Here is a 22,968-nt window from a genome sequence, read left to right as displayed (position 1 = left end):
GCAAAGCTGCTAGATCCATGTGCAGCCATGTACCCAACCATGAGGAAATGACGGTTTTAAAAATCTCATGTTATGTTGGTACAGTGTACATATCATGAATCTGAAGAGGCAGAGACTAAATTAGGAAGTACGTGTTTCTTGCATGACTTTGGGGCACACACCATATCAAATATTCAAACTGACAGAAAAAGAGGGTATTGCAGAAAACTGTACCCAGTGGGCTGACCATCCATTTCCCAATACAACATTGCTCATGTCAAAGTTACTTGAGAATAACAGCTTGAGCATTAGCTGCTTGTGTGCTCTGGCATGATGTTTACAACACTGAAGTCTTGCTCCTTGAAGCCTACAATGTTTTTAAAATTTCTAGTGCACAACCTTAGAGTGAAAGAACAATCATCAACATTGCACTTTCTGCATGGTGCAATGGTGCAGTGACCTTGGATACCCACCAAACCTCAGACGTATCTTGGAATTCTGCCCACGAAAATCATGAAAAGGACGGGAAGGCAAAACACACACCAGAAGTAGATTCCTGTGCCACCTTCAATGTATTTCACTTAAAGTGAGACTGTGGACATAACTGTCAGTTCACGAATTTGGGGACTAAATGGAAACATCAACAGTGGTAAGAATTGGAACTGTTACGTCTCCCATAGGACATTCAAACTCGCACAGTTATATATTCCTTTCCAGGTACACAAGCCTCATACAAACCAGGATGGTAAATTTACATGACCCGTCATTATCTGTGCAATGACAAACAATAAATCACTGTTTCACAGCCTGGAAAAAAAATCCACACTGCTTATGCTAAATCCAAGGTTCCTCCAGCAGATGAAATGCCCATTGCAGCACTCTGGCATAGGCATTCCTAGGACAGCTGAGAAATGTGATCCCTCTGTGATTGGGGCACCTATCTGTCCCCCCCCCCCAACTTGCCAATCTAGATGTACTGTAAACTCTTTCAATGAAACATTGAAAAGAATGCGTTATTTTTAACATCATAAAAAGAGCCTGAACCTTCAGCACTCCTGGAGGGTTCTCATCTACTCCAAGAACCTAGACACTGCAGAACTGTTTAAATGCCTCCATACCCTCATCTACAGAAATGGGCCCATTCCTAGTTGCTTCCATTTGATCCTTTCAACTCCCAACACGGTTCCCCTTTCATAGGTTTTCTTCATTCTGCTGAGAGCAGCTGGAGTACTACAGACCTTTCACTTGATACCGGATGACTTTCTAGAAACCTCACTGAGGCCATGCAGGCTTCATTCTCTGTGGCCCCACAAAGCTCTTCTTATAAAAGGCCGTGCCACAATCGCTGCCATCCTGGCCTTTTGGTACCTGTTAATTAAATCTAGACAGCTTCAGCTACCTATGCAGAGAAGGCCTCTGACGTACTTTTCCTCACTGCTGGTATGCATATGTGGGCCCTTTTGGGTCAACACCATGAAAGGCACAAACTACCATTCTGATGCAGACCCTAGTCACTGCCTCCTCAGTTAATGTAGTCACTAAAAGGAACTGTTTGGACTCCACTTGGTATCATGTTATATGGTAGAATGGATGTTTTTCCAGAGATGGGTGTTGATCTCTTCCCATAAAGTAATATCTGCTAGGCATGACTGAGATAATTAAAAAAAAAATCATTATGCATTTAGGTTTCCTGGGTCCATCCATCTGCTAAACCCAAGTTGGTAAGAAGCACCGGTAACAACCGATTGGCTCAGCACCTCTCTTCACTTGTGTACAGCATATGGGCTAATGTCTATGGATGCATCCCTATCAGTTGATCAAAGTTTCAAAACTTCCAAGACCATATGGTCGAGATCATATGTTCGAAGTTTTGAAACTTCGAAACAAAAATAAAAACAATAAAATAAAACAACTTACCTTCATGTTTTTGCAGGGGGGCAGTCCACCCTGCACTCCCCACACCCCCCTGCTACTTAAATATACCAACTCTGAGATTGCACTACAATGAGGAAATTGGCAAATCCCAAGTTCTGCACTGTACAGCAATCTCAATACAAAGTGTTCGAAGTTTCAAAACTTCGAACATATGGTCTTCGAAGTTTATAAACTTCAATCACCTGATGGGGATCCCTACTGACACAACTACAAAGTCGAACCAAACTTTCCCAAATGTTTAAAACAGGCAAAAAGTATCAGAGAATTATCACTGAGGCCGTAATTACCTACTTAAGACAAGTGGCAGGGTTATTTAAGCTGTGCTTTGCTTTAGTATCACATCTCCCAAAAATACTATCAACTTCTCTTTTGTTTCCTTCAAATAGCCATTACCAAATCACTACGACATAAGAAAACAGATGTTACCTAATGTCATGAACTGAAGTTTATTAAAAGGTGTTGCTTGGCACGATACAGTGCCACGTTCATTACACCTACTGTACTATGTAATAGCTGGCAAAATGGGAGTTTCTGAGTCATGAACCTTCCATGCTACTTACTACTCCAAAATGCAGTAAGGCATAACAGATGCAGAGTATGGCAAAGGGGAATTAATGAGTACTCCATGGAGGCAATAATCATTTTTTTATGGAAGAAGATACTGTATGCACTGCCTAGTATATTCAGTCTCCTCCCTTCTGAATACATTGTAGATCCTCCACAACTATCCATTTTGTTTTCCTGTCCCTTTATATGAAGTGCCACAGGTCTATCCAATGCATTCTTGAGTTGTGCCGCAATCCTTTGATACTTCCTGCTCTGCCGTCCTCTTCTTAAACTCTCTTCAAATGCTGAAGGAGGAGGCAGAGCAATATGCCATAATACTATGGTGTAAAACAAACCTGGGTTGTCTCAACCGCCATCCACATCAGCATCTCAGTAAAATGTTATCCTATCTTACCCCTGATACATACATGTACTGTGGGGGCTTACCCTGATACATACATGTACTGAGGGGGCTTATCCATGATACATACATGCACTGTTGGGGCTTATCCCTGATACATACATGTACTGTGGGGGCTTATCCATCATACATACATGTACTGTGGGGGCTTATCCCTGATACATACATGTACTGTGGGGGTTATCTCTGATACATACATGCACTGTGGGGACTTGCTACTGAATCACTGATTCAGTAATGCTCCCTTTCCATGCTATTTTAGACTATGTGATTTCCTGCTTCTAACAAGCCTGCAAATGTCTGCAGCATGTGAAGTGCAAACATAGGCCATATCAACCTGACAGAATGTAAAGGGTATAACTAGATTGGTATAGAATATATTAGACTGGTTTTAACTAAGCATTCAACGTACACCTTTGAAGAGATTTATTGGGTTTGTTTTTTACTTGATGCTATTCTCACCAGTAATATATTTATATTTGCTGACAAATATTATATTCAAAAGGTAGGCGTGGCAATGGGCACTATGTGTGCGAATAGCTACGCAAACATGGTGCTTGCCCATTGGTAATCTGTGTCTGTTTTTAATGTTAAAAGTATTTTTTTGAGCTCATTATTATATTATACTTATTCTGTTGATGATGTTCCTGTTTGGGTGGGATTTGTGGAATCTTTATATGATTTTATTGAATACTTGCATGGGACAACTAGTTTTTTGAAATTCACTGATAAACACACTGATAGAGAGATTGACTTTCTGGATGTATGCATTACTAAAAGTACTGGAGGCCTTGTTATGTCATTATATAAGAAACCATGTAAGAAAAACAAGTTGCTATATGCTCATAGCATGCACCCTAAACATCAGAAGATGAATGTACATGCTCATAGCATGCACCCTAAACATCAGAAGATGAATGCACATGCTCATAGCATGCACCCTAAACATCAGAAGATGCATGCACATGCTCATAGCATGCACCCTATACATCGGAAGATGAATGCACATGCTCATAGCATGCAACCTAAACATCAGAAGATGAATGTACATGCTCATAGCATGCACCCTAAACATCGGAAGATGAATGTTCTGAAAGGTCAGTTTTGTAGGAATGCAAGATTACATAATGTTGATAGTCAGATGTATTCCTCCTTTGAGTTTCTGTCATGTGATTTCTGACAGAGGGTATTGTGAATTTGATATATCTCAAGCACAGAATGAGGTTTTGTCTTTTAGACAGAGCTGAGCTTGGCCATATTTTAATAATGGGAATGATATTGTGGTGGTGAATGGAGAAGTTACATCTGATAATCCAAGGATGTGTTTCACCTACTCGAATAATGTGCATTCTATTTGTGATATTATCAGGAAATACTGAACGATACTTACATCTGATGACAGATGTACAGATATACTTGGTGATGGCCTCGTTTTTCCTTTAAGAACTATCGTTCAATCAAACAAATGCTGTGTTATAAACCTCTTGTTGATAATAAGGTTAATGCTTTTGACTCTGATTGAAAAAGTAATGTTTCTTATGGAGGGTGTAATATTTGCGAATATATTAAGGCAACTAATAGTTTCATCCATCCTAAAACTGGACAGTTGTTTAAATTTGATTTTTATGCAGACTGTGGTTCTCAGCATGTTGTCTGTGTTGCTTTATATGAATTCTGCAATAGTTGTTATGTAGGGAAGACTAACCGCTGTCTTAGAGACAGGGTGAAGGAACATTTGTACAGTATTAGTAAAGGTGATGTTAGGAATGCATTGGCTAAGCATGTTGTACATGCAGGTGGTTTACATACTTTTACATTTTTAGTGCTTGATCATCGTACTACTGCAAGAGGTGGGGATGTTAAGACTCGAACTGAGAGCCTTGAGACTAAATGGATTTTGTTGCTTCATGCTACTAGAGTTAAAGGGCTGAATGATTACATTCCTTTAAGACCTGCCCTGAAACCATGAGTCTCAGGTGTTAATTTTTAAATGTATTTAATTGTTAGTTGGAAGTTGGTATGTAGAGTTGATAAAGCACCTTGTTGCGGTGCAAAAGCGCTCATCACATTTATTTTTTATCGATGTATTTATTTTCATTTTGTTGATTTATTAAAGTTTACCACCCTCCGCTTGGTCAGCTCATTTTTTGATTTTTAGGGTATTTAAGTATCTCATTCATGACTCACTTAGGTTGTTGTATTAAAAGTGATATATGCAAGTGATTCAGAACAGCACTAAAAGGTGCCCCTACATTGAGTAAGCACTGAATACGGAAAGGCCTTGAAGAACGAACAATACGAGGACGTATACAAACATTTTACTTTTCATATATTATGATTACAGGACATGCAAGGGGGTCTGCATTAAACCACAATATTACTTTTTTCTCTTATACAAGACCAGGGCATGATGTTATCTTAGCTATGAGCATATTACGTTTTAGACAACAGTAACCAGGAAAGACATCAGTACTAATGCGTCACATTACAGGCTGTAAAATAAGTGGGCTGTGTGTGTGTGTGTGTGTGTGTGTGTGTGTGTGTGTGTGGGGAGTAACTTTCAACCAGGCATTTGTTTTACTTTTACAAGGGTGGGGGCAGGATGGCAGATCGTCTAGCTATTAGAATTTAAAGTAAGCATTTCAGTTTGCAAGAACAGAATGTAGTAGGAGGGGACAGCTGTAAATATGAGCATCTACTGTCATTTTTACAGGGAAAGGACCAGGTGGGAGAGAGAACCCTGGCACAAACACCTACATGATGTACTGTAAATGGTGGGGTAAACAGTTAATACACAGTGGCTTTGCAATGTTACACGTATGTGCCTCACTATGTGTTCTCACTACAGTCAGACATGAGATTTAGTAAAGACTTCCTCTATGCCACCAGGGGTTTTGTCATTATTTATTTGTGGCTTGAGGAGCTTGTGCCACTGAATCATGGTTTTGTGGTACATGTAGATTGTGAAGTACAGGTTGCAGTATGTCATTTTTCAATACCTTAATGTATCTCAGCCATGTTAAATGACATGTTGGTATTTTATTGTCATTCTCAATAAGAGTTGTTATACTGTCTTGTAGTAATTAGGGTGCGTACTGTAATCTTTTAACTTTCCCTGCCATGCACATGCATTCATTTGCTTTTCACAAAAAGGCAAAGTACTAAGGAAAGAACTCCTGGTATGAGTACGTAACAATGGAGCTGGCCTTTTCTTCATGGTAGTATGCACTTACCTCGGATTCGGTGAGTTGAGTAGGTTTTTCAGTAAGCGTAGTACTTTCAGTTACCACAGCTCCATTATATTTGTTAGAGATATCTTCGTCAGAATAGTGCAGACCACCAGGACTTGGGCGAGGAGGGGACCTACAGAAAGGTGGACATCACAAGTACCAAGTTACATCAAGCTAGAAATAAAATATTACTAGTAATTAGAGATTGTTCTGGGATTTCAGAGTTTATTATTTAACTAAATAGAAAAAGACAAACTACAGTACTTAAAATGACTGCCTTGGCTAGTAAAATACAAGCATCATATATTTTAATAAGTACAACAGTAAACTTTATAACTTGGAAATTCTTGTTCTAATCTTAATCCTGATCAACTACAAGCCCTCTGGTGGAGATGGAGCTTTTTGACTTTTATTACAGAAACCATCACTGTTACCTTGTAGCAGTTAAGTACCTTCCAAGAGGAAGGTGACATTTCTACATATCAGCCATGTCTCAGTACTACACTACATGAAAAAGTCACAGCACTGTCATGAAAAACAGGTAATTTTCCTTGTTGACAGGTAGCCAGTAAAAGCAGAATGTATGTGGTGTCAAAGCCAAGTGACTGGATGATTTAGTTAGCCCCCTACACAGCTGCGCCTCTAATAACCATGACTATCCATCCTGAGCCTTCTTATCATGACAGCAGACGAACACTGCTGAACCGACAATGAAAGAAAGTTCCAGTACTTACCCCTACTCTTTAAATAAAGGGGCATTTCATCAACCTAGTTTTAAAAAGACCTTTCAGTCAGTGTGATGTAGCTCCCTAGCTGTTTTTCCACCTTTCTATTGGCTCTGCCAGCTGAGGACAGACATCCAGTACACCATTCAGTGATTTCAAAACCTGCTTTCAAGTCCACCAGCTACATTTTTTCAAATTCCTGCTGCACATGGGGTTAAAAAAAAAACTATGTTGTTAAAGAGAGTTGCCTTCAAATGGGCATTTCACATACAAGTCAACAACACATCCTTGGTCTAACTCATAAAACAGTAAATTAGTCTTTACCCTTGCAACATTCTACTCCATGTTTTTATTTAAATGTTACTGTACTCTTCAACACTTACGTAATAGGAAATAAAATACATAAGTAACAGTTTGCATTACAGTACTTCCCAGTACGTCATCATTATAATGGGCAGCTTATTTAATATGTAGTCTCTCATTAATCTGTTTTACTCAGTTGCATCGTCCAGTCCTCCTTTTTTCACTTGCTGTCCTCACATTCTGTTTAATATGTTATTCCTGTCATGTGATCATCATGTAACCGCCTTCTCCCAATAGTCTTTGTATTTTAATTTAATACAACATCAACTACTTCTCCGAACTAGAAGCATTTTGGATTAGTAGCTTGTATTTCACAGATATCTGAGTGTACATAGCAAATGCAGAAAATTCCATTTATTCTTAAAACTAACTGTACTATATATTGCTATATGGTCAAACCTGTGTGTGTGCACTGTGTTCTGCCTGTGTTCATTCACAATTTATGTTCTGTAGTTATAAAAAATATTATATTAGTTCTACTGACTACAGTCTGCTTGGAGAAGACCTCTATTGAATCTTCAGTGTCTTTATAACTGTGCTTTTCATCATATTTACCAAGATTTTTTGACACACTTCTTTGTAGTTTCATCAAGACTTTGAGTGCCCCCTATTTTAGTACTCATTACACAATGAATTAACTAAATCTTGAAATATGCAAACAAACAAAATATGCATTCTGCACAAAGCTACAAGTGCTTGGCTGTATGAAATAGTGAAGACTTGGAGGTTTAAACTTATCACTGTGGACTTATTAACACTGGTGGTATAATTTCCATGTCATTTACAGCTCCTTATGCAGAAGGACGCAGACAGTTGCCCAGGGATGTGAACGCAGTTCCTTACATTGTGATTAAGACAGGTATTCTTAAAGACCAAGGCCAAAATGTCACCACACTTTATTCTGTTTATGTAACCGATTCCAAGTTGATACAGTATGCTAAACTAATGGACTAGATTCTGTTTTGTTTGCTCATAGAGGTTGGATAATTATATTAACAGGCTGTTTAATGAAAGTCATATAGAAATAAACGACATTAAAGTAGTTCAGTGACAAGCACGCATGCCAGTCTACGATTAGCACAAACTACAGATCTGGTAAAACGTTTTTTCTGACTTTTTTTGTCCGGTTGCCTGACCATCACCTCTCCCATGACCAAACTATTGACTTAATTTTTTCCTTGGATGAGTCAATCAAAGACAGCAGTCGTACAGGATTTTTCTTGCTTTGGCTCTACTTGTGTTTCCCCATGTGGCAGTGTGACATATGTAGGGATCCTGTAATATCACAGCTCATGACTTGCACACTGTTGTGGATAAGTCTAATCAAAGCTACTGTGTATGATTGTTTAGGGAAGTGGACATCTTAGCCCATAGTACTGCCTGATGCATCACCAGCCTCTATAATAGTGTCATCAGTGAAGTAGGGTCAAGACACTTCACCACAAACTCTTTCCAAGTCTTCCCAGCTTCTCCTCCAACACCTGATTATAGCCAGGGATATACCCGTTTGCACTGTGGAGTTACATAGATCTGGTGCACACAAACTTGAATTTCGGTATTCCTAGAGTGTTCATAAGAAGCAGTGTACTTACCAATCAGGGAACCAAAGGACAGAGAGAGAGACATGGGAGGATTAGGTCACTAATCATCCGGGTGTCTCTATACAATACTTCCACAATACTACCAAACTTTAGGCAAAGTAATAACCCCACTCACTTCTTGCTAGGCCAACAGTAACCTTTACTCCAAAGTTGAAGCTTTTGCAGCCTATTAGCAAATGCCTTAGAACAGAAAAAAAGAACAGTGGTTGATTTAAAATTCATTTGCTTAGGAAAGTGCCACTTTTTTCCTGTACTCCTTATTTAAAGTCCGAACACAGACTCAAAAACACAGCAAAAGCACTACTGCTAGTAACGCCCACCATAACACTGCAGTATCTCTCTTTCTTACCGTGTCCCATTCTTCTTACTAAACGTATTTTTGACGTTCAGATGCCTGCTGTTGAGCTCTAAGGCTGCAAAGCCACCATTATCCAATGTAACCGACTCATCCACACTGGAAATAGCTTTACCTGGGGAGAAAGCAAATTTAACTATTATGGCAACTGACTGGATGAAACTATTGCAAGATGAATTCTGTTATACTGATACGCATACAAGACTAAATGAGTCAAAGAATCAATAACACAATTAAGACAGAGAGGATTTAAGCAATTTTTGAGTCCTACATGTGACTAGATGCTGAGTTATGAGGTGATCTGTCCTGGCTCTTGGGCAGATGATGTGAAATAAACATAACACAATGTTCCTTCATAGATCACTGTTGCAATATTCTTAACAATATTCTTAACATCTAGAACTTTCCTGGCAAAAGTCCATCTGTCAAGACCAGCCTACTAAAGCTCTGGATGCTTCCCCCATGAGGCATCTGTTTGTATGCCCCAGGCACACACCAGTATGCTGCTATGAAAGGTATGTACATCTGTGCCATTTGCAGACCTTTCTTGCTGCGTTTGTGCCTGCAGACATCTGTCATCATTCCAAAGAGTTTTCCTAGACTACCTGTTATGGTCTGTGAAGTTCAGGCAGGTATCTACCCCAATGGGAATTTTTTTCTTTACTATAGAACTTTGTGGGTTTCACTCTAATGCCTGTGTCAAAAAATGGCACTGTGGCAGACAAATTCCTTATTATGACTACAATCATTGCTTGTTTTGTTTGGACTCAGATGATGACGTTAACTCTTGTCAAAGTTTCATACCTGAAACCTTAAGACATTGCCTTAGGCCATTATCTTGAGAGCAAGAGGCTACTGCTGTTGGTACATACAGCCATGTCATACACTTTTTCTTCAGCTCCAGCTTTTGATCCTCCAATTAAAAAGTAGTAAAGGGAAAGGGTGGCCAAAGAAGTGAATGGTTTGGATTGGACCTCCTCTTCTTCTAGGCTGGACATGGTAGAGTTTGGTGAGGTAATCTTTACACCTCAAACCATTTGTCAGCATCTCACAGACCTTCTAACATTGCTCCTTCGAAGGCTATTATAATCAGAGATAAGGGCACATCCATTTCCACTGTCTCTCTTCTTGTCATTTGCTGAAGAAGAGTTTCCTGAACCTAGGGTCATTATAACAGAAGGTGAAAAGGCCGTTCATCAGGTTCTCATCAGAGAAGAGATAGAAGGATGTGGAACAGAGGTCTGAACTACCCAAGTCACAGGCAGACGCCCCACACAGGAAGCAGCAAAAGACAAAACATATGCCCCTCCAGTCTACCCCTGGGCACCTTTCTTCTGAGAAACCTGCTCCTAGAAGCTCTCAAGATGATTGGTTTCCTTTAGCACAGGGACTGTTAAAGGCTATTAAAACAGTGGACAAAATACTTCTGCTTGTCTTCCTACCAGAAGAAAAAGGCATTTTTTCCTCAGAAAAAGAAGATCACGCAGATGAAAAACACTTGGATTATACCTATCAGATCCTTTCTCCATCTGACTGAGTCAGACATGTAGGAATTTCTTTCTTCTGACTTTTCAAAAAAAAGGAATTTTCTTTTGTTGAGACAATCTGTACGATAAGACTTTTTCAAGTGGGAAGGATAAAACATGTATGACACTCAAAACAGATATTTTGACAACCTCCATGTGGATTCTTTTAAATGTATGGCTATTCCACACAGAGTTTGGAGCCTTAGAGGATGGCTTTTTAGCAGCTTCTCTTAGCTACACTCTACAAATCCCACTCTTAAAAGGTCAGACAGGTTTTATGGGATTCACACAAATATCTTTATAAAAACCCTGTTGCTTACTCTTGTTATTTCTGTGGACTTAGAGAAGGGAGATAAAAGTACCCCCTGCTTCTAATTCTATTCCAGATGATAACATGTGGGCATGATGCCATCGATGCACTATTTCCAGCAGCAGCTACTTACTCTGTTACCCAAAGGCATGCATGGATACGGCTCCAGCTATTAACAGAGGATGCAAAGGCTCAGCTTTTGAATGCTACTCAAGATACAGATGTGTTATTTGGGGGACTCACAGATGAAATCTTCAAAGAAATTAAAGACAGAGAGGTAAAATGATGAAAGGAGAAAACCAGCTGCTTCTTTCTCTGGTACCTGAATAGGACACAGAAGTTAGTTGGCAAAATATGGTTCTTTTTTACAAAGTAATCCAAATCAAAACAACAAAAAACATCTGAAAGCTAGTTTAACAGAAAAAGGTAAGGGACTCTAAGACCAAGCGACTAGATTTCAAAGCCCCAGAGATCAGTCCCGCCTATGCCTCTCTCCCTTCCCTCCCCTCTCCCAAAATTGCTGGCAAACTTTATAATTGCCTCTCTTCATGTAAAAGAATCACTTTAGATTTCTGGATGCTAAGTATAATAACAAGACATCACAGGCTTCAGTGGAAATCTAAACCAACCCTCTCTGGCAATTCCCTCTGGTTCCCAAGGATCAGGAGTAGCTTATGTCTTCTGTTATTTCAACCTTTCTCCTATTAGGAGTGATAGGAAAAGTGTCTCCTACTTGTGGGGAAAAGGATTTTACTCTAGATTGTTTCTAGTTCACAGGAAAAAAGCGAACTGAAAGCCAGTTCTAGAACTATCTACACCGAACACCTCTCTGAGGGTTCCACATTCCAAATGCTGACTTTTCAAACTCTTCTACCTCTTGTGCATCCAAATGGTATTTTGGTTACTTGGGATTTAAAAAAAAGCTGACTTACACATTCGTATTCATAACCGTCACAGAAAATGTTTAAGATTCTCTGTTATGGGCTTGCAGTTTGCTTCTTTGCCCTTTGGACTTTCTACAGCACCAAGGGGGTACTTACACATTTGCCTAGCTCCAATCATAGATTTTTGTAGACTCCAAGGAATTTACATCTATTATCTAGACAAATGTCTAATTCAAACTACTTCCACTCCAGAGGTTTTAAATGCCTCAGATTTCTTTATGAACCTTCTAGGGCTCACTCAGATCTAAAGGATCTAAAGAAATCCCCCTGAATTTCACCCAGGGAGTTCTTCACATTAAGCCTTTAAAACAAGGAGAAACTTCTCCTTGGGACTTGAATTATGTGCTACAAAAATTAAAACTCTGTCCATTTGAGAAATCTGCTAAATCCTCTTTCATGATTTTGACCTGGAAAACTGCCCTTTCTTAGCAGCCGTAACTTCATCTAGAAAATTTCCTGAGTCACATACTCCAGTGTGTTCTTCCCTTTCAGTTTTTTTTTTCATAAGGATGTTTTAAGTCTTTGAAATAATCTCTCTTTCATGCCTAAAGTGGTTTCTAAATTACTTTTAATCATTCTATCCAGCTACCTGCTTTCTTTTGAAACTCTCAGGGGGCAAAGAATTCTTCATTCCTTAGGACGTTCATAAACCGCTCAAGTTTTACTTAGCAAAAAAAAAAAAAGACGTGAGAAAATCTGACTAATTCTTTGCATCTTTTGCAGGAAAGAAAACAGACTTACTAGTTTCTAAACAAACTATTGACAGGCAAATCTGTAAAGCAATTCTGTTTCATTATAGAAATACTGACAAATACCTTCCTAGGAAAAAGTCTACTATACCACAGCAGTAGTCTACCCGTGGTGGTGGTGCTGCGGTAGCATTGTCGCCTCACAGTAAGACGATGTCCGGTTCGATTCTCAGCTAGAGTGTCTTCTGCATGGAGACATGCGTGAATGGGCGTACCTTTGTTGAAGGTTGTGCGTCAGGCCTGGCAAGCCGGTACGTAAAAATCAACTGCCAATCATTAGCGGACCGGAGTTCCGCTGTGGTGACCCCTAACCAGGAAAAGCCGAAAGACACAAACAAACCACAGCAGTAGTCTGCTTCAGGGGTGTCATTACAGATACTGAGAATACTGCAACAGTGATCTAATGAGGAACATAATACAATTATGTTGTTAAAATAACAGTAGATGTGTGACTAGATCACTGTTAACAGCATCAATATCTTCCCTCCATCCCCTCTAAGGATATTCTCTTCATGTTTCATCTTTTGACCTTTGTGGGGAATTTCCTAATTTCTTTGCTCCCTCCTTCTTAAATCTTCATGTATTCTCAAAATGTACCCTATTTTGATATATATCAGGGTTCACATCCTTCCTAAGGAAGTTAGAGCTGTGTCTAACACAATTATTATCAGGACAAGAAAGATCTGAAAATGGCGTTGATGTACATACCTCTTCTATCAACACACTGGCTAGTGCCTTGGGTGGGTGTACACCTAATGGGAAAAGGATTCTGGGGTTTAGTAGGCTGGCTGGATGGCCAGGACCTTTGAAGGGAATGTCACAGATGCCCAGCATCCAGCTACCTTCTACATTCAGGATGTAGTAGCCAAACTAGAGGCTATCCTATGTTAGGAAAATGACCACTTGTAAACTCTGATCTCACAGGATTCTCATATACAGGTCAGCAGGCAGGCTTGCGTAGATGTAAATCGGTGAAAACATTTCAGAAAATGATAATAGTACATCGGCTGCATTCCTTCCCCTAACATACAGACATATACACAGACAGACAGACAGACAAACACACACACACACACACACACACACACACACACACACACACACACACACACACACACACACACACACACGCATGCACAGACACACACACACAAACACACACACACACACACACACACACACACACACACACACACACACACACACACACGCACAGACACACACCCACCCACACACACACACCCACACACACACACACACACACACACACACACACACACTGGTCAAACAGCAGTGAGTAAAGGAGAGACTGTCCACTAAAGTGCAAAGTGGTCTTACAGTGCCATAGATACTACAGTCTGGCATGATTAAAAAGGCAGATATTACTCATGTTCTGGCAGTCAGAATCTGATCAACAAGTCCATCCACCTGTAGGGTAATCTTAATGGATTCTTCTCGTTAAAAGACCTGCAAGGCCCTGAAACAAGTGTCACATCATTTTACATGAGAAACATTGAGTCAACATTACCACAGTTGTAAACCATTGAGCAATTTGTACACCAGTAAAGCCAAATATTAAAACACCATACCTGTACTGCAGTTCCTATACTTTCTATTCTGACCATGTAGAACGAGGCCAAACACTATCAGAAGGGTAAGAATTAGGCTGGAGAGGGCCATCACCACCAGAAACCACCACTCTTCATAGAACGGCTTATCTGACTGCACTGTAGAAGGGAAGAGAAAGCATGCCATATGATATCAGGAAAGAAAGGATAGCTGCCAAATACAAGTTACACTGTGTAACACATTGACAAGAGCAAGCTACCACATATAACACCTTGACAGGATATATACAATGAAGAGATCAATTAGTTCATATGGGAACATGCAGCCTTCCACAAAGTGATAACAGCAACTGCTGAAGAAAATGTCTCTCTTCTATATCATAGCACTGGAAATACATTTTCAATAATAGTTTTACTGAGATACAATAAAGATGACTGCTTTACTAAACTCTCTCTTGTTATCGTGCAATATTTAGTCATTCTGTTAAAACATTTCTATATTTCAAGAGAAAATTTATATATCTTTTATAAATATGAGGAATAATAAAGATTAGAATGAGATTCAGGATGTCTTTAAATGTTCGTGGATGGATAAACATAATTATAGAATCTATGATACTGTCTAATGCTGCAAATTCATTACAATACCCACTGATATGGACACTTGGCTACAGCGAGAAAATAAATTACAATTAATTGGAAAAAAATATTTCAATCCTTATACAAATCAGTTTATTAGTTTACCCAAAGTTGTATGGCATAGAGCAGTGATTCGAAAACTGTGATCCGCACACCCACTTCTGCAAAAAAAAAAAAAAAAAAAATCATTTTCTTCTATGGCTATGCAGCTCACTCTCAGTTAAAAAAAAAAAAAGTAATAAAACAGAGACACTTCCATGTTTGTGACTGAGCAGTTTAACTTCCACATTTGTGGCTAAACAGCTGCTTGCTTAAAAAAAGAAAAAAACACGAAGATGATGATCTAATAACTTCAATATTTATGGCTGAGGCTGAGCAGCTGCTTGCTTGCCCTGTGTTTTCCACCTGGCATTTGGAACTTGGAGGGAAATTTAAACAAACTGTTCTGTTCCCTCCATGTTACAGTGGTAGACTTAGGTTGGTTGCAGCAATGCGCACCTTTCCCTAGCATAGCAAAGCCAGTACTGCAGAGCTGATCCTGAAGATCTTGTTCCAGCAATTCAGGAGGGAGCGTTCGAGAACCCTGAAGGTTTTCTTTTTGTTAAGCAAGCTTGAATAAATCCAAAGCAGATTTTCGCAGAATGTCCAGATTTTTGCCTCATATTTTTGGACTGTTTCTCATAAAATTGTGTTTTTCTCACAAATCTTTGAGGACTGAAGTCAGAAAATAATGGCAGACATTTGAGCTTTAGACTTCATATCCTAAGTTCAGAAAATTCATACTAATGCAAAACTTCATGTTCTATCAACTTTCTAAGTTTATAAGAGCAATATTTAAAATGTGCCACTAGTTTTGGGCCTTTGTCCTCTCATTATGACAGGCTTTGCCCAGATTTCTTGCACTAAGAGGTGGAGAGGTATGGTGTGTGTAGATGTGTGTGTAAGAGGGAGAGAGGTAGGGATGTTTTGCCTCATATTTTTGTTTTTTCCTCAAAGATTGAAGTTGCTAAATAATGACAGACATTTGAGTTTTAGGCTTCATATCCTTAGAAAAATGCATACTAACAAATCCTGTTATTCTAGCAATTTTCTAAGTTCATGAGAACAATATTTATAACCTTTCCCTATTTATTTTAGGTTTTGTCCAGATTTCTTGCACTAAGAGGTTGAGATAGGTGTGTGTGTGTGTGTGTGTGTGTGTGTTCACGCGCGCACGAGAGAGAGAGAGAGAAATGCCGTAGTTAGGGTTAGCAGGTCATTAGTAATTTGCTTGCCTCACATCATGTAACTTAGCTACAGGAAACAAGATTCCGAATCCTACCCTAACTACCAAGCTACATTTTTTACGGAACTGAGTTTCAGGTGCATTTTTCACGGAATTTAATGTCAAGTGCATTTTCAAGGAATTGTGAGCTTCAAAGGAAGAGAAGTTAACTGCTGCTCATGCTAAGTCTGTTTACAATATGCAACTGTTTTGTTTAGCAAATGTTATCGCTATTGCAGTATAGGATATTAAAGCAGTGTTAGTAGCACAACATGTAACATACTTGTGTTTTGATGCAGAAGGTTGTAGGTTCTACTCCCACAGCATGTAGATGAATTGCTGATACTGTGTTGTATTTTAAGGGGGTGGGGTGCTGCAGTCCTAAGTATGTCCTCCTTTGGATGAGATACCTAGTAACTATGAACCTGTTTTCAGTTTGCCAACCATTCCGTGGCCTGCTGCAATATTACTAGCTTACCATTTTTTTAATGTAACATAGGCCTTCAAGGGCAGCAGACACTGAATTTGCAGATGAAACACTGAAATATAAAGTTGTTTGCTAGCAGTAACCTTTTAATTAGTTACAGATCTCTTTAAGGTGGAATTATTCAGAGGACTTTACTTCTGCAGAGATTATGCATATTGATTGATAGTAGTAGACTGTAATGACAGATGTTTGACTGGCCTTTTATGGTTGAAATGTTCTGAAATGGGCAGTTTTGTCATGTTCATATGTTTTGTTTCATTGCATACTGGAAAAATGTTCCAAGCTATAAATTTAAAACATGCTCTAACAAGTGGTGTTGTATTATACAAGGGATATAATTTAATATAATCAGGAAGGCGAAGCAAATAACTTTTGCATGGTCCTAAAAATGTTTGCAAGGGGCCTATGATTTGAAAACAGCCTAAAGGCTGGTGGTTGGTTATTAACTAAGCTTAAACATGTGATTTTAGGATTACATTCAGAGGGGGCATGCCAGCAATTTAATGTTTTTTTAATTTTACTGTGCTGTTGAAATTTACTTTCATAATAGCCAGAACTGCTGGTATAGTGTTCACTACAGACCAGGTGATCGGAGTTCAGTTATTGACCCTGGTGCCTGATGGTGTTTTCAACATAACTTAGCAATATTCACAGAAATACCTAAGAAAACCCCTGGCATTTAATAACATTTAGAGGTGCCTTAATGCACTACCCATTCTAGAAATTAACTCAAGTGCATGGTTATCTCATCTGACAGTTTTACAAGCTGGAGTCTGTTTAATTTGCAATCCTTTAGAAAAAAAAAAACTAATTTTTAAAATTCAAATGTTGCTTTATTTATATTAATTATTAATTAATATCAGTCTAAAAACCCAATCCAAAATATAGGGGTCTGCCAAAATATTTCCTTTATAAAAAGGGTCCTCCAGGTTGCAAAGTTTTGGAACCACTGCCATAGACAAATGATTTTTATTATGACGAGAAAAAAGGTTTACATCCAAACACAAAAACTGGTCAAAGTTAAAATTACTATTACAGAAATGCAGTTAAGTTTGTAAACATTTTAGTCTAGTACAAGATTTGTATAGTTTGAGTTTTAAAGAATGTGATTTATTTTTTTTCTGTTGAATTTGCAAATGGTTATGCATTTTGTCTTAAAAAAAAATAAAGGAAATTGACACATCTTCCATGATGCCTTGATAAAAGGAAGTTTGTAAGCATCACTTGTATTATATCAGAGTGTTCCCTAGATGAGTCTTCTGTGCATCGACTTAGGGACTTGCACTTTCTCACATTTAGTAGGTTGTCATGGCGACATAATGACCGGATTAAAAAAAATATTTCTGCCCCAATCAGCAAACTTTCTACAGATTAAATAATGAAACAAAGTGATCCGCGGCGGTGGTGCTGCAGTAGCGGTGTCGCCTCACAGTAAGACGCTGTCCAGTTCGACTCTCAGAGAGTCTTCTGCGTGGAGACATGCGTGAATAGGCATACCTTCATTGAAGGTTGTGCGTCAGGGCTGGCAACTCGGTACGTAAAAATCAACTGCCAATCATTAGCGGACCAGAGTTTCACTGTGGCGACCCCTAACCGGGAAAAAGCCGAAAGTCACAACAAATAACGAAACAAAGTAACATGTTACAGCTCAGCTGTGCTGTAGTTGAATCGTCTAAGGCAGAACAATGCATAAGACCTGTATAACAGATCATACAGATTTAAGGAATGCTAGGACAGATGATGCACCCCAGACTCCATTAAAAGATTGAGAGGATGACCCACTAGCAGCAATACAGGAATCATTCAAACATTTAGATAAATAAGTAAAAGGTGTGAAATGCAATGGAAGCAAAAAAAACTCATCTGCTCAGTTACTTTAATTTCTGTTTAATCAGTAGATGGCAGACACGGACTTTTTTAATCAAAGTGCAGAAATACAACTGTATTAACATAAACCGATTACAAAAAGTCATATTTTCCAGCATTTTAATGAAACATTTGCATTCATTGAGTTCAAAACTCCACATGTAATCAAGTCTGCAGATATTTTACAGCTTTTCCCAATGGAAGTCACAGAAAAAGTTATACTTTTTACAAATAGTTTCCTTTCTTGATTTTTAAACAGCTGAAATATGACATTACTACAGCCATAAGAGTATGCCACATAGGCACATATGAACATGGTCTCTGCCTTTTTTAATTTCTCCAAGTCTTTTGGGTTTCTAATAGCATGATGGGAATGGACCTCATTTCTAAGTCAAAGTACGATTAAAGTTCATGAAATTAGTATTGCTTCACTCTTTGGTATTAGCTAGAAGTGCTCTTTGCAGCACCAGCAATGCTCCCAGCAGTGACTCCTCCTGCAATCCGTACTGAGTTACATGCACTGGTGACATATTTAAATAGGACTGTAGTTTCTTTTTTATAAGACCTGTTGTTCCTACTACTATTGGAACTGTCTGGGTATCCTTCTTCCACATTGCCCTAGTTTCTGACTGCAAATCCTGGTATTTTATGATTTTGTCTCTCTCTGTACATAAGACACTGCAGTCACCAAGTGTAGCAATTTCAATAATCAATGTTACTTTTGTCTTCTTTTTATGGACTACTATATCTGGTTTTCTCACTTCTATTTTTTTGAACTGTTGCTAGTGGGCGATCCCATGTGATATAAACTTCATCATTTTCTATGATGCTTTGTAGCTCATGTTTCCAATGTTTTTCAGCTACTTCAGTATTATGTTTTCACAATCCCCAGTGCAACAGTCTTACCACATTATTATGGCATTCAGTATACAGTCCTTCTGCCATTAGTATGTCACAACCAGCAACAAGATGTGCTTCCGCTTCCAATTCTGTTTTACACAACCTACATTTGTCCGTTTCTTCCACATGTTCAATGGACTTTGTAAACCAACGTGTAAATCATCCACTATCTTGGGCCGCTAATATTAACCTTTCATCTCTTGTTTTAAAGTCACCTCTCCTTAACCATTCTTATGTTCATCAACATAAGGTTGTTCCAAGAGTTTTCTATATGACACAGAGGTTCTTCCAGAAGTTTTCTATACTTAGGACTATATTTATGCTTTTTCCACATTTCCTGCCTTCTCATCTGATCCTTCACCTTACATTCTTTCTTTTGCTTTGTGGCACAATCATTTGCTGCCTCATTTTTATCTACTTCTGGTTTGATTTCCATTCATGCTTGACGCCGATATGCTTCTGCTAAACTAAGCAGGGAAGTCATCTTAGACTTTCTCCTCATGTTTAAGAACTTTCACTATATTTGGGTCTTGTAAAGTCAACAGATGTGTGCAATCCCATGATTACAGATCTATTCATGTAATCAGTTTTGAGGAGGCCCATACCTCATTCAGAACGTGGGATATATAATCTTTGTATGAACTGATTTTTATAAATCATTTGGTGAGCATGAAGCATCCTTCTTGTTTTCCTATCTAATCTAGCCAGCATGTTTGGGGACTAGTCAATCACTCCAAAGCTGTAAGTTAAGACAGGAAGAGCATATTGATTTATAGCTTGAACTTTATCCCTAGATGTCAGTGCTGTTTTTATTATTAATTTAAGCCTTCTAAAATATTCCTGAGTTTTATTCAAATTTGTTCATGCTTTATTGTTGATCCTTCATCATTTCCCAAATATTTATACACTCCCTCTTGCTAAAGTTCTTTTATAGCACATTCCTGTCTCAAACTGATGTTTTCTTGGTGCTGCAGCTTTCCTGTTTTAAAGGTTGCTTTTGCTCATTTATCAAGACCAAATGACATTCTTATGTTGTTGTTGTGTCTTTCGGCTTATCCCGGTTAGGGGTCGCCACAGTGGAACTCCGGTCTGCTAAAGTTTGGTAGTGGATTTTTACATGCCGAGTTACCAGCCCTGACGCACAACCTTCAACGAAGGCACGCCCATTCACGCATGTCTCCACGCAGAAGACGCTCTAGCTAAGAATCGAATGGGACAACATCTTGCTATGAGGCGACAACGCTACCGCAGCACCACTACATTCTTATATCATCTGAAAATGTTTTAACCACTTGCACTTGTGCTTTCAGTTCCTCATCTGATAAACTATATAGTTTTAAACCATCCACAAAAAAGATGATGAGAGTTCTTTACACTTTGTTGTTTTCTAGGAGCCAAATTATAGCCATGGCCAAATGTGTTAAGTAGACAGCTTAATGGGTTAAGGGCAAGACAGAATAGCAGTGGTGACAGAGAGTCACCCTGAAATATCCCCCTTTGAATTTTTATCCTTGGAATAATAATTTCTCCTTTATCATGGTTTAATTGCAGAGTGGTCTGTCACTGTTTCATGGTCGCTGTAATGTAATCGATCAGTGTAGGGTGTACCTTATACATTTTTAAGCACTCTGTTATCCATGAATGTGGGATACTGTTAAATGCTTTTTTGTAGTCAATCCATGTCATACTTAGAGTCTTCCCCCTTTTACAGTTCTCCATTATGTCTTTATTTAACAACAAATGATCCTTTGTTCCATATGACTTATCTTTTATTAACCTTTTATTCTATTGCCATGATTGAATTTTCTTCTAAATGACTATAAACTCTGTCAGCATCAGTTCTGGTGTATAGTTTATACATTGTCAGAAGGCAAGTTATTGGTATATAATTTTTAGGATAACTTGCACTCTTGTGTAGGAGCATTGTTTTTCCTGTTATTAACCAGGTTGGTGTCTTTTTGGGGTGTGCATATAAATAGTTCTTACTCATGGCTAAATCTTCATACAAAGATGTTAATACTTTTAGCCAGAGGTTAGGTACTACATCTAGGCCTGGGGTTTTCTAGTTGGAGGCTTTTCTTACCTTTATTTCAATCTCTCCAGCTGCTACTTCATCCTATTTCCTATCCTGTACATTTGAACTTCTTATTCCGTCTTTTACTTCTTCTATCCATTTAGCATCTTTGTTATGTTCCCAGGATCTTCACAGATATTTCTCCAAAATGTATCTATTCCTTCTTTTTTAGGGTGATCTTTTAATTCTTTTTGCTTTGTTTCCCAATTCTCTATAGAACATTTTGGGGTCATCAATAAATTGCTAATTTTGTACTTTTCCTTTATATTTATCTGTATATCTTCTAAGTTTTTCCGCCTGTGATGAGATTTTTAGTTTATCTGCAATACTGCGTGACAAATCCTGATCTGTTCTGATACTGTGTGTTATTTTTATCATGTCTATCTTTCTGAGTATTTTTGTTAATCTATTTCCTCTTCTATACTCATAACAGTGACATTTCCTGTCTTAATTGCTTTATAGTTTTCTCTATTCGATACTTCCATGATCGTATTCGATTTCTCTCCTTTTCCCTTACTACCCTGTGTTTTTGTGGTAAAACTTTATCTGTTATTAATTTAGCTGCACAGTAATATATCCTGTTTACTTCTGTTATATCACATGGATCTCTATGGACAGTCCTAATTACTGTATTCATTTGTTTTATCAATCTTCTAACTTTTTCGGTTTTATTGATCTTCTGCAGTCTATTTCTCTCATTGATCTTAAAATGTCTATCTCTATTAAATCAAACAACTCTTCTCTTGGCTCATTTTCTTCTAAACTGGGGAAAATTTTTTGTTCTTCATTTCCTGCGGACATTCTCTAGAAAGTTCTATAGCATCTTCCTGTGGCACATTCTCTTCAATTTTATCCTGTGTCATCCGTTGTTCTGTTATATGGTAACTCATTGACTTGTCACTCCTCAATATTGACTGCGTTAGAGTTGACACAGTTTTCTATTCCTTTCCTTGCTGTCCAGGTTCAAGTGGACATTCATACTGTACACTCCTGTGGAAGGCTCCAAAATGCCTTCATATGGCAACTGACCAGTTACTTCCCATTCCACTGGTTTCTCCTTAATTTGGATGTCCATTGTTCTATATCCTACTTTCTGAGTTAGATTTTCTACAATAAATCTTTCACGTTGCAGTTACTCCATAACCTCAGTTTCTATTTCTTTAACTCCTCCATTACTGATCTCCTTTTCTACTTTTCCTCTTTTGTCTTCTTATTTTTTGTACTGTAAAATGTTCCAGGTCCAGATTCCTTTGCCTGTATTTCTCTTCAAATATCTTTGGTGCTGTGGGTTTTGTATTGATTAGTTTTGCTTTCTCCTTTGCATAAATATTACACCATATTAAATCTAATTTTCTTTCCCATGTCCATATTTATTTTTCAGATGTCTCCTGATCTTCCTGTTTCTCCTTACTTTGGGGACTCAGTACATCATAATGTGATATAACCTGTGTTAAACCTTCAACACCAACTCCCTCACTTTGTAGGC

At 38.4% G+C, this 22,968-nt stretch overlaps 1 protein-coding gene across 1 annotated transcript in view; it reads right to left on the bottom strand.

Moving 5' to 3' along the window:
- SDK1 (sidekick cell adhesion molecule 1) overlaps nt 1-22,968 on the bottom strand; it is a 2,805,673-nt gene that overhangs the window by 6,571 nt on the left and 2,776,134 nt on the right. Inside the window, exons 40-42 of the mRNA XM_044089098.1 lie at nt 14,274-14,411; nt 9,150-9,270; nt 6,115-6,244 (exon numbers count right to left, since the gene is read on the bottom strand). Coding sequence (XP_043945033.1) covers nt 6,115-6,244; nt 9,150-9,270; nt 14,274-14,411 — 389 coding nt within the window. The remainder of the gene's footprint in view (nt 1-6,114; nt 6,245-9,149; nt 9,271-14,273; nt 14,412-22,968) is intronic.

Source organism: Protopterus annectens, chromosome 12.part0 (genome assembly GCF_019279795.1).
Source record: "Protopterus annectens isolate FY-2018-M chromosome 12.part0, PAN1.0, whole genome shotgun sequence".
NCBI classification, from domain to species: domain Eukaryota; kingdom Metazoa; phylum Chordata; order Ceratodontiformes; family Protopteridae; genus Protopterus; species Protopterus annectens.
Note: the sequence above shows the minus strand (reverse complement) of the source record. Positions and strands in the feature narration are given on the sequence as shown.